Raw genomic sequence first — 12,984 nt, 5'->3', positions numbered from 1 at the left:
TACGCTGCTAAAGTGAAACAGAAATACTTTTAAGACACACAAAAAAGTCAAAAGATATTCTTTTTCCAGCAATAGAGTTTTAGAGACCATTAAATTTACTATTCCCCAAAGTCAGTACTTCTACAAAGTAAAAGATAATTCTCAACAGGTGGATTGAGTCTTCGTAATTTAAAACTTGACTACTAGCAAGGAAAAAAAACCATAGATTTTAGAGAGTATTTTCCCTTGAATAAATGTGTCATCTTGCCTAAAGAAAACCAATTAAGACAAAAAGGAATTAATTTCTACATGATTCAAAAATTATAGAAAAGAAATAATTTGGGACACAGTTTCCTCAACTTAAGACTTTCTCTATATGCTGATTCCACTTCACAGTTTTCTCTAGCTATCTTTAGAGTACATTCACAGAATTTTTATTTTATTTTAAAATGCATTTTCTCAAACTAAGTTCTTACATTTTCTTTCTGAAAGTCAAAATGTAATATTGTCATACATGAGCTACTCATAAACATTTTCTTCTGAAATTGAGACTGAAAATTTATTAGTGTTTTGAAATACATATAACAGAAATATTAGGAGAAATCAAAGAAACTGATAATTCCCTTATCCAAACTTAATATGTCTTTAAAAAGAAAGTCCTTAGCCAAGAAATACAATAAATTAGGCCCGTGATTACATAATTAAAAATACTTCTTTAAAGTCTCTTGCTGTATTTCTGTATTATTAACCTAATTGATTTATATCCATTTAGAGTTACAAAAAATAAGTAATAAATGAAGTTGAGCATGAAATACATACCACAGGATTTTCAAAAATCTGCCAGAGGTCATTGTTAAAATGGGAAATATTGTAATTAGCAGTTGATAATAGTCTTCCAAATTCGTGTCTATTAGAAATGTACATAAACACACCCTATATGCCAAAAAATAATAGTATTAATAATATTGGAGGAAAATATAAGAAAATAAGTTTAACCACAGGAAAAATTTTACAAGAGATATTACTTTTAAATTTTATCTCTTATTCAGGAACATGCATTTTTATTTTTCATATAAAACATGCATAATTTAAAATAAAAGTAAAATTTGATTAATTATGAATTCAGACACCACACAAAACTAATTGATAGCACTGACACTCAACTGAAAAAAAGAAGAGGAAGAAGGACTGTTTTTGTCCCTTTCTTATTGGTCCTAGATGTAGACATCAGGGAAAAAGAATTCCTGTTTGAAAGCAGAAATATTTTTGAGACATCAAAGTGCAATTAATTGTACCTCTTTTGGTTTCTTTTCCTTTCAAAGAAGATATCACATTTTTAAACAAAAATTCAAATGTCAATATTTTATCAGTCTATTTCATACTTTTATGTTCTGATGTTTAAAGACTGAACACAGAAATTACTCCTGCATTAAGAGGCAACTAAAGAAAATCAGTTTCTCGTTCTTGTCCCAAACCTAATAAATATGGCAAACACCATTAAGGTAGGGTTGTTTCTTTTTGTACCTGTTTTAATGGTAAAAGAGTTAGTTATTAATAAAAAGAAAATTAGTGAAGAGTAATCAAATCTCATTTTAATCAGGATGTACTTTATACATACTCCTACCTCTTCTCTCCTTAAAAAAAACACTGGAGAAACTAGTGAAAGTGATTTGTATTTAACTTTTCCATCTGTCACCCATAAAATGCAAATCAGTCCGAAGAACAAAGAGTTGAATATCACACATGCCTACCCCCAACACACAAAACACACACTCACATATACAAATTCAGAACCAGTGAATACCAACAGTTTACACCAAGCTAAATGAAAAGAAGACTCTTAAAGAAACTTTACTTTTAGGCAATATACAGTATCTAGTATTTTAAGTAAATAAAAAATAAAAGTAAATAAAAATAACACCTTTGGGGGGCTGAGCATTTGGAATGTTTCCGGAGTAGGGGAGTCTTTTTCCCTTTGTAAAGTCTAAAATGAAGAGAAGGATTGGGTAAGTTGACCTGCACATCCACTCTCTCAGATATTCTTAGGTAAATAAAAATAGCAGCCCTTGAGAAAAAGCTGACATTCTGAAATGTCCTTCACAGACAACATGCAGAACAAGCAAAGCTTACAGTGCACATAAAGAAACAACTCCAGCCCTTTTTTTGTTTTTCTGTTGGTCAAACATAAATCCAAGCTCATTCCTTAGTAACAGAGTTTTCATTAGACAAAGAAAAAAAAAAAAAAAAAATGTGTAAGAGAGGCCATTCCAGGGTGCGCTGTTGAGTCAAATTAGCCAAACATGAGCACACATTACAATCACAAGTACTGAGTACATTCAATGTAACAATGGACAAAAGTTTGTAGGAAAAACAAACATATTCAAGTAATACATGCCTTATTAAACTAGAAAAAAGTACTTGCCAACTTTCCTGATTTTACCATAAACACATTTGCTTATACAAATTTGAATAACCCAATTATTTCTAAAACATAAAACCATTTAAGTATGTTTTAAGACACACTTATACATTTTGAAAAACAATTTTCTACAATCACTTCAAGTTTTATAATGAAAATATATTATAGATTAGCAATTATCATTAATTTTTCACATAAACAGACTACATATTTTAATCCTGCTCCCAGTGTAGTGGTAAGGAACCTATTTTTTCAAAGTATGGGATTAATAATGACAGAGAAATATTGGATACTGACTTTAGGACAAGAATGTGTTTTTCTTAAATATGTAAATCATCATTTCACCCAGGCTTCATCTATTAAATTTAATTAGGTCAGATTTTTAAGTATAGAATTTCAAGTTAAAGACAAATTCTTAAAAATGCAACGTTGATTTGTAACCAATCTATGCTTATAATTGAATATCTTATTGTTGCCTGTGAGTTAGCCTAAGCCAAACTTTTTTCCAGTTGTTTCTGCAGGTGTTGCACAGGCAAATTATTCTCCATAATCGCTCCCAATATTTCAATACAGAACCAAAAAAATTGGCTAGTACTTACAAATTAGAAAGAAAAGGGCATCAAAACAAATGACACATCAACTGGTAAAGCAAGCCATCTTATAGAGACATTCAAGCAAGCCATCATCATATTCCCTACCATTTCTCTAGCATTTCGGCAAAGAGCCATATCAGGATCCAGTTTATCACGAACAAAATAGTTCCTTTCAATCATCTCTGATCGGAGGGTCTTTCCTTTAATTAAGTACACGTTAGCCATGTATGGGACATTCCATATCCCTCTGAAAGTAAAGATAAGACATTCCAAAATACAACAAATACAAAATATTTAAAGTTTTACTTTTATGGTTTTAAAATAAATGTCTTATATGTTTAAAATTTTGCATATATAAACTATGGAGTCAAGTTATACACAAACACATCTCATGATATCTAACATATGTACACACACATATACATGAGATTATTTGGTAAACACTACATGCGTGAGTGAGTGAAAGTTGCTCAGTCGTGTCCAACTCTTTGTGACCCCATGGACAGTATGGTCCATGAAATTCTCCAGGCCAGAATACTGTAGTGGGTAGCCTTTCCCTTCTCCAGGGGATCCTTCCAACTCAGGGATCAAGCCCAGGCCTCCTGCATTGCAGGCAGATTCTTTACCAGCTGAGCCACAAGGAAAGTCCAAGAATACTGGAGTGGATAACCTATCCCTTCTCCAGAGGATTTTTCCCCACCCAGATTATAAGCTGCATCAGCATCTCCCTATAAACTTCATTTTAAAGTTGATATGTTTGGCATTTTAGCTGTCATTCTCACTTTGTTGGTCAGTTAGAGTACAATATCCTGATGGGCATTTATGATTAAGCACTTCAATAGCAAAAACATCACATCCAGCTCACACTGGCTTCCCAGAGCACTGAGTTTCCCTTCCCAAGTCTACACTCAGTGACCACATTGGACGCTTGAAATCAGCCACAGTAGATGTATTCAGAAGACAAAGATGGGCAAAACTACAAACCAGGGCATCTTCCAAACCCAAGAATCAGTTATTAGATATTTACCAGCGCACCACTGAACACAGCCTAAAATTCTCTTAAAATTCAGTCTTTTGAAAGTCATTAGAAAGAAAAGAAAGAAGAAAGTGAAGTCACTCAGTAGTGTCCAACTCTTTGCGACCCCGTGGACTGTAGCCTACCAGGCTCTCTCCATGGGATTCTCCAGGCAGGAAAACTGGAGTGGGTTGCCATTTCCTTCTCCAGGGGATCTTCTCAACCCAGGGATCGAACCCGGGTCTCCCGCATTGCAGGCAGACGCTTTAACCTGTCATTAAGCTACCTCAATTGTCTGTAGAAAAAGGAAGATATAAACACAGCTTGAAGTATACAAGTGATGGAAGACACTGTTTATTTCATCCTTCTTTCTTTCCCACACTTGTCTGCTTACTCTGCACATGACTCATTTCCTAAAAACAACAAAACAGAGGTTTCACCTAACGGTTATGTTTTGCTTTCACAGAACAGAAAGGGAAGATCCTGACCAAGGAAACGTAGTCAGAGATTGAAAGCAATATATATACTATCATTTTGTCTTACTAGATGAGCTTCAAAGGAAATGTTCAATCAAAAATATATAGTGTGCCCACTGAATTCAGAAATTAATCACTGGTATGGTAAAGAGTACACTTTCATACACACACACACACACACACACGTTGTAAGATGTCATTCTTTTATGCATCTCTTATACATAAGGTACATTTTTCTATTAACTAAATCAAAAGCCTCTACTTTATTCTGTCTCTTTAGACAACAATGACAGGAAGTTGAACTAAAACAGCTTAAATGAAATATGTGTTCTCTATTTCCACTTCTGTGAAGCCTTATTTCTGCCACACCCACAGACAACATCAGGCATATGGTCTATACAAATCATCACAGAAACTATTAAAGTACTTTGAAACAACAGAATATGATTGTAATAGTATTTTCTCAGCTATCATGCTTCTTAACTGCAGCTAACAAAAGACTTTATCACATTTATATCATTCAAATTAACTATTACTGTTCTCATGCCTATTATAATTTTCACAAGCAAAACATCTCTTCACAACTCAACTGTTCAGCAAAAACTGTATGGTGTTTTTCCAAACGCTGCTGCTGCTGCTAAGTCGCTTCTGTCGTGTCCGACTCTGTGCGACCCCATAGACGGCAGCCCACCAGGCTCCCCAGTCCCTGGGATTCTCCAGGCAAGAATACTGGAGTGGGTTGCCATTTCCTTCTCCAATGCATGAAAGTGAAAAGTGAAAGTGAAGTCGCTCAGTCGTGTCCGACTCTTTGTGACCCCATGGACTGCAGCCTACCAGGCTCCTCCATCCATGGATTTTCCAGGCAAGAGTACTGGAGTGGGGTGCTGTTGCCTTCTCCATTCTAAACGTTAACCCTCTTTAATTGAGCTGATGTATCTGAGAAATTAGGCAAAGAACTTAATATCTCTGTCAGTCTGGTTCAAGTCAGCTGTTTGAAAAAAAGGATGACATTCTTCTTTATTTTAACCTTAGCAAAAAGCTAATTCAAATGTGATCATCCTTAAGTTTAAAAAATATCAACTTCTGTGTCTGAAATAAGTATAAATAATGCACACACTTGTTAGCAAGTATACTCTTTTCAAACTCTAGAAAATAGAAATCATACGGAGAAGAAACTTCTCTTTAAAGCAGAATACCAGCTATATCACACAGAAAATTCTTCAAAATGAAACGATGGAAGGTTTAGTTGTTGGTGTTTTTGTTGACTCATTTATAAATTTTATAAGCTATCAAACAACGTTAATCCTGGCCACTAAATAAATTAGCCAAATGAAATTCCCTTTACAAACTTTAAAGAATATTCCTCTTCTAACAACCAAAAGATGACTACCCATGGTAATCATACACTATCTTTTAGTATTAACCACAACTGAGAGTGTGTGCCTTTGAAGATTTACGACATTAAGAACAATTTTTAAAATATAGTTTTATACTGGTATTTGCAGGATCACAAGTGGTATCCAGGGTCTTTAAATTTCCATTTAACATAAAGGAAAGAGATTAAAAAATGTTTGAAAACTCAATATAATAAGACCATATCTTTACATAAAGATATTTCACATGAAAAGATCAAATTAAGTAACTTACACTCTATTCCCTTGAACAATATCCACATAATCTTCAGATCGAGCATAGTATCCATCAGGACTCAAGGCCCCCCAGAAGTTGGACCACAGTTTTCCATGACGAGTTACAAGAGGAGCAATGATCTTCCTGAGGAGAGAGAAACAAATTCAGATAATTATCCATTTTTTAACTTCCACAAAATTATGTGTTTGGGGCTTAACATGACACAGAAAACAATGAACTTTATTTAACACATACACAGTCCAAAAAACTAAAATAAAATAGAGAGGAATTTCCTCCCTTCACTTTTCCTTAAACAAGTACATTGCTGATTTTCAATCATGCTTGGTAAAAAGACTAATAAAAAAGAAAAAGTAATTGAAAACGTGAATGAAAGTATAAAAAATTTTAAAAGGACAATACTTACATCCAATAAAAGTGTAACTACCTTAATCGTTTATTTTAAATATTTCCAAAATTATATTCAATGAAATCAAATATTTCCATTGTTATTAGGCAGACATAACAGTCCCGAGTGCATTAAGGTAGCTCATAAATATTTCTGAATAAAAAAATTTATGAAGATGGGCTGAGATATTTGTAAATAGGCCAGTTTTCCTAAAGTTAAGTCCTGAATTACTTTAAAGTATGTTGCAATTTTTTTTTTTAACTTTTATAATGAGTCGTGCTAGCCCTGGCAACACTGAACATTTTTCTGGTTTTTGACTATTTTAGAAAATAAAATAGAATAGCGCTGTCTCACTATTTACCAGGAAAGGAGTCCCTTTGAGACAAGTATGTGTTACAAATTCAAAACATGTCAGATTTCTTCTTAAGGAAATCTAATTTATAATGCATCAACATTTTTCAAATGAAGTAACACATTTTGAAATTCCACTAGAATTAACTTTAAAATGAACGAAATTGTAGTAGGGTGACACAATTTTGAAGAAAATCTCACACAACTCCTCCAAGAGGAAGGTAATAGACCAACTATCTCCACAAAAAAACCATTTCACGACACTCCAGTCTTGTGAAGACCAGGTGTGCCATTTCTTTATCTATGGAAAAGTAACACATAGCCTACAAATACACTTCATTAAAAGTTTGTAGTTTATTTTTCCTGGTTCCTATTAGAATAAAATGCTAACCAGATACATCTATAATCTGCTTTGTTAGAATACCCACAACATTGGAAACAAAAACATAAATTAGAATCTACATATTATGTTAATTTAAGGAATGATAGTTCAAGATAACTAACAAGACCAAACACTTAATAGAAAGAAATCTTAATTATAATCTTAGCTGCCTGAAAGAGCTGGGCAAAGAGACAATGAAAGTGAAAATCCTTCTGCTGTGTGCCTCAATGTTTTTGAGTATGGAATTCTAAGATTAATATTGAGCAGCCTTAGATTTTGAATAACTGAATTCTCAAATTGACAAATTATACACAGGATGGGTTAATAGAGGACAGTAGACATCTTACATGTTTTAATCATCAAATTCAAAACAGCAATTTTAATATTTCATTGCTAACCATTCTATTCGTTAAGAGAAATAATTATGTTAATATTTGTGAACATACATAGATTAATACCTGGCACTTAATAAGCACTCATTAAAGGTGGGGGAAGGCAATGGCACCCCACTCCAGGACTCTTGCCTGGAAAATCCCATGGACGGAGGAGCCTGGTAGGCTCCAGTCCATGGGGTCTCGAAGAGTCGGACATGACTGAGCGACTTCACTTTCACTTTTCACTTTCATGCATTGGAGGAGGAAATGGCAACCCACTGCAATGTTCTTGCCTGGACAATCCCAGGGACGGCGGGGCTTGGTAGGCTGCCATCTATGGGGTCGCACAGAGTCGGACACGACTGAAGCGACTTGGCAGACTTGGCAGAAAGGTGGGTTATTAGTGGAAATATTAATACTAGTAATACTATTACTGGGCTTTCCTGGTGATTCAGATGGTAAAGAATCCATCTGCAATGCAGGAGACCCAGTTCGATTCCGGTAAGGAAGATTCTTTGGAGAAGAGAATAGCTACCCACTCCAGTATTCTTAGTTGGAGAATCCCATAGACAGAGGAGCTTGGCAGGCTATATATAGTCCATGGGGCTGTGAAGAATCAGACATGACTGAGCGACTAACACCTTCACTTTTTTTTTCACTTTCAATACTAGTGTTAGCAGTAATAAATAAAATAAAGATTAAATCACTATAAGCTGGTATGTTGCTGCTGCTGCTGCTGCTAAGTCGCTTCAGTCGTGTCCGACTCTGTGCAACCCCATAGACGGCAGCCTATCAGGCTCCCCCAACCCTGGGATTCTCCAGGCAAGAACAATGGAGTGGGTTGCCATTTCCTTCTCCAATGCATAAAAGTGAAAAGTGAGAGTGAAGTCTTTCAGTCATGTCCGACTCTTAGCGACCCCCCTGGACTGCAGCCCATCAGGCTCCTTTGTCCATGGGATTTTCCAGGCAAGAGTACTGGAGTTGGGTGTCATCGCCTTCTCTGATAAGCTGGTATAGATGGTGCCATTTTCTCACTTCAGTTTGGCTAAATAAAAACAGGCACTGCCTAATGATAATTAGTTCAGCACTAAATAAAATCACAGATCAGTCTGTGGAGTAATGTGCATCTCTGAAATTTCTTTCAAATTTTAAGAACTTCCAACTCTGCTTGTAATAACTTTTTAGGTCAGAAGTTTTATGAAATTCTACTTTAAAAATATCTTTAGAAAATAAAGCAATTCCAAGTGTTACAGATAGATCACAATTTCATCTAGTTTTAAAAAATAGGACAAATATAATTAATAAACATTACATTTGTGATTGTAATATACTGAATACATCTAAATTTTAATTGGGTTATTTTCTATTTGACTTCTCTAAAAAATACAAATTCTTAGAATTGAAAGTTGTAGAAAATAATCTCTTGTGAGTTTCCTCAATTTGCTAAACACAGATAAGTAATTACAGCATGTCCACATAAATGCAGAAAATAATTATAATTTTAAAAATAAATTGACATTGAATCATATATAGTACCTGTTTTGTTCAATCAAAATTTTCAAAGTCCTTGGATTTGTCAAAACAACATCTGCATCCACACTAAAGTAATATTCACAGTTTTTATCCTGACGGCAAAAATCCCTGTTGTTGAAAAAGAAATAAAATAGGCATTAAATAAACCAAATATTTGAAAATATTGGTTGAAACTGTTAACATAAATCTCATGTAAAATATGGTTTTTCTAAAATAGTTTTCTAATCAAAATAGTAAGACAATATCCAAAAGGGTAAATATTACTTTAAATTTCAAAATGGTCAGTTGATCAACACAGATGTTCATGGATAGAGCAACACTAAAACTTTTAGGACAAGTGAAATACATTTTCAAGCCATGAAATACTTTAAACCATAAAGCATCAGGTCAAATGGGCAATTTATAGTTCAGCATTTAGTCCTCTCTAAAACGGAAACATACTTTATATTAATGTTTTTGTCAACAGAATTTTTTCACAAATCAAAATATTTTCTATACACACACACACATACTCACAGAGCAAAATTCTGTATATCTACAATTTAGTTTAAGTGAAATCTTGGAGGTACAAGAGTATAACTCTTAAGGTATTAATACTTTTTAAACTTGATTTACATGGAATTCTTTCCAAGATAATCACTGCCCTGCTTCTTATATGGGGACATGGATTATGATGTATGCTGTTCCTGGTACAGTCTGGAGCACTATCATCAGGAACACAAAGGAATGAACTACTTGTGATACATGACATGCTTCCAAGTATTGTGGTTTCTGCATCTGGGGTTCTTTCTGAGCTCTCCTCTGTCACTGCTTATCCAAGTTATCATTTTCTGCTATTGACAGTATTTATCTCCATAACACATTTGTTTCTAAGCAACTGTCAAACAGGATACCAGATAGAAAGATTGTTAAAATTGTTCAAAAAAAAAAATTAGAGGAAATTATTTTAAAATACTCTATGTATGGTGACAGATGGTAACTAAACATTGTGGTGATTATTTCACAACATATACAAATATTAAAGCATTATGTTGCACACCTGAGACAAATATTATATGTGAATTATACTCAATATAAAATAATAAACTAAAAAAAATTTTTTTTAAAGCATCCCAGATTATCTTGGATAAAAATTGAAACATTTATACTACATGATTTCAAGATGAATATAAATTCTTGGTAATAAAGTGTGGCATTCATCTTAGAGCAACAAGACAGAATAGAGAGTTCCCAATCATGCATAAATACTCAGTCACCTAATTTAGGACCAAGGCCAAGTCAATTAAGTAGGAAAAGAAAAGCCTTAAATTAAAAAGGAGTGGGTCTCTGTAACAACCTAGTGGGGTGGGATGGGGAGAGAGATGGGAGGAAGGTTCACAGGGAGGGCACTTATGTAAATCTATGGCTGATTCATGTTGATATTTGGCAGAAAACAATAAAATTTTGTAAAGCAACTATCCTTCAATTTAAAAATAAATAATTTTAAAATAAGAAATAAAAGTAGTGTTGAAACAACTGGAATTTCATTTGCAAAGAATAAAATTTGACCCCTACTTCACTCAAAATACAAAAATGTATTCAAGATGAATTGCAGATTGAAACATCTTAGACATAAATGATAGAATGATAAAGCTTATGAAATAAAAATTTCAAAGAATGGATTCATGACATCAGAATAAGATTTCTTAAATAGAGAATAAATACCAAAGCATAAAAAAATGAAACGGAATTTTATTAGATTAAAATTTCTTCTCATTATAAGGCAATTTTTAAAAAGCCAGAATAAAATATCTTTCCATACCCAGTAGGGTGGCTAAAATAAAAAGATGTGCAATAAATGTTGAGAAACATGTGGAGCAGCCGGAGCTCTACCACCTTGCTGTTATAAGTGTAAAATGCCCATTCATTTTGGACTATTCAGCAGTTTCTTAAAAAGTTAAACATAATCTATCCTAACCCTGGGCCCTAGTTAGTCCACTCCTTGGTATTTTCCAAATATATTCTAAAGGATATATGTATACACATGCACACACACACACACACACACATGCACACACAAAATACATTTTATTCACACTTCTAATAAAGAATCTTCATTAGCAGTCTTATTCATAATGGCCGGAAACTCTACATAACCCAATGCCTATCAACTGTAGAGAATATAAGGCACTTGTAATATATTCATATGGAAAAACACTAGTCAGCAATGAAAAAGAATGAACTGCTGATAATTGTAATGACATAAGTAAATTAGAGAACACTGTGCTGAGGCAAAGTCAGACACAACAGAGCACATACAGAATTTTTTAAATTAGAGAAAACAGGTTCTAAATGTGGACCCAAGGTACTCTCCAATGATTAAGTTACAGAACCCTTAGTATTAACATCGTTTGATTTTTCCAAGGTCTGTTTTCCTGCCAGTCCTTATACACCCATAGTAGGCACTGTCTATCACTCTGGGCAGAGCTTCCATAGCATAATACAAGAATATACCCTGCTAAGAAGTGACCATCTCTTACCTTTTAATCAGTAGCTCTCTCACTACTGATGGGCATATTCAACAATCACTGAATAAATGATTGTCTTTACTGCAACCAAAATTTTATAAATAATCCGTCTGAAGTTATTAAAGGGGCTAGACAAAGGACCTAAAGTATTTCCTTTATGGTTATAGTACTATTTAGATCATGCATGCATACATGCTAAGTCACTTCAGTCATGTCCAACTCTCTGTAACCACATGAACTACAGCCCACCAGGCTTCTCTGTCCATGGGATTCTCCAGGCAAGAATACTGGAATGAGTTGCCATATCTTCCACCAGAAGATCTTCCCAAACCAGGGAATAAACCCTCATCTCCCTGTGGCTCCTGCATTACAGGCAGATTCTTTACCACTGAGCCACTGGGAAAGCCCAGGAGGTAACTAAAATATCTGAAACATACATTTCTGTCCCACAAAACCTTCAGCTAATACATATTTAAACCACTGTTACATCAGTCACATGACTGATCTGTCTGAGGATTTAAATATTGAACTGAAGTTCAATTAATAGTTTCATTAAATATATTGACTCTCAGCCATTAATAGAAAATTGTAAATAATTTTCACGCCCCTTTAGACATAAATACATTCAAACATAGATATAGTTCTAAAGCAGAGGTTTGCTCATTGTGAATACACACACATACACACATACATGCACACATACACACACATGTGCACACACAGTTGAGACACCCAAGTTTAGAATATTAATTTTGAAGAAAAGTTTCTTTATTAGATACTGGTAGAATTTATATTTGTTAAAACATACATTCCCATGTTTCTGGCTTCAGCTTGACTTAGATTTTCTTCTGGTCCTACTATTTTTATAGTAGTGATTTCATGTTTAGCTTTATCAAAAAATACTTTGATGTCCTTTTCATGATAAACTTCCTGTAACATATTTTAAAAATTGAAATTAGTTTCAAAAAAAATAAAAGTAGTGAGAGAAAATAAGACGACTGAAGTTTTCATATTGAAGGATGACTTCACATTCAAAATTGTGAACTCCACAATTCACATATTCACTCAATTACAGACAAAATGATAACTGTATTAAATGGTTTATATATATAAATGTCATCTAAATATCACAGGAAGAACCTAAAATAAGATACATAGGAATTTTTTTAAGATACTTTAAAATTCTTTTAATATCTACTTCTAGACAGATCCTTGCATTAATACTTAAACCCTGAGTGCTATAAAACATTTCTAACTTGAGAGGGAAAAAAGGCTTGTGGTAGAGAATCTTAGATATGTGTTGTAAAATATCCATATAAA

At 33.7% G+C, this 12,984-nt stretch overlaps 1 protein-coding gene across 2 annotated transcripts in view; it reads right to left on the bottom strand.

Moving 5' to 3' along the window:
* The window catches only part of PLOD2 (procollagen-lysine,2-oxoglutarate 5-dioxygenase 2), a 120,748-nt gene that overhangs the window by 6,942 nt on the left and 100,822 nt on the right, over nucleotides 1–12,984 (bottom strand). The window contains exons 10-15 of one of the 2 annotated variants that reach the window (XM_061419251.1): nucleotides 12,473–12,594; nucleotides 9,161–9,265; nucleotides 6,130–6,255; nucleotides 3,097–3,238; nucleotides 1,901–1,963; nucleotides 799–912 (exon numbers count right to left, since the gene is read on the bottom strand). In XM_061419251.1, the coding sequence (XP_061275235.1) occupies nucleotides 799–912; nucleotides 1,901–1,963; nucleotides 3,097–3,238; nucleotides 6,130–6,255; nucleotides 9,161–9,265; nucleotides 12,473–12,594 (672 nt within the window). The remainder of the gene's footprint in view (nucleotides 1–798; nucleotides 913–1,900; nucleotides 1,964–3,096; nucleotides 3,239–6,129; nucleotides 6,256–9,160; nucleotides 9,266–12,472; nucleotides 12,595–12,984) is intronic. The other variant, XM_061419258.1, reaches the window with a different exon arrangement.

The sequence above is a fragment of the Bos javanicus genome, chromosome 1 (genome assembly GCF_032452875.1).
Source record: "Bos javanicus breed banteng chromosome 1, ARS-OSU_banteng_1.0, whole genome shotgun sequence".
Lineage (NCBI taxonomy): Eukaryota > Metazoa > Chordata > Mammalia > Artiodactyla > Bovidae > Bos > Bos javanicus.
Note: the sequence above shows the minus strand (reverse complement) of the source record. Positions and strands in the feature narration are given on the sequence as shown.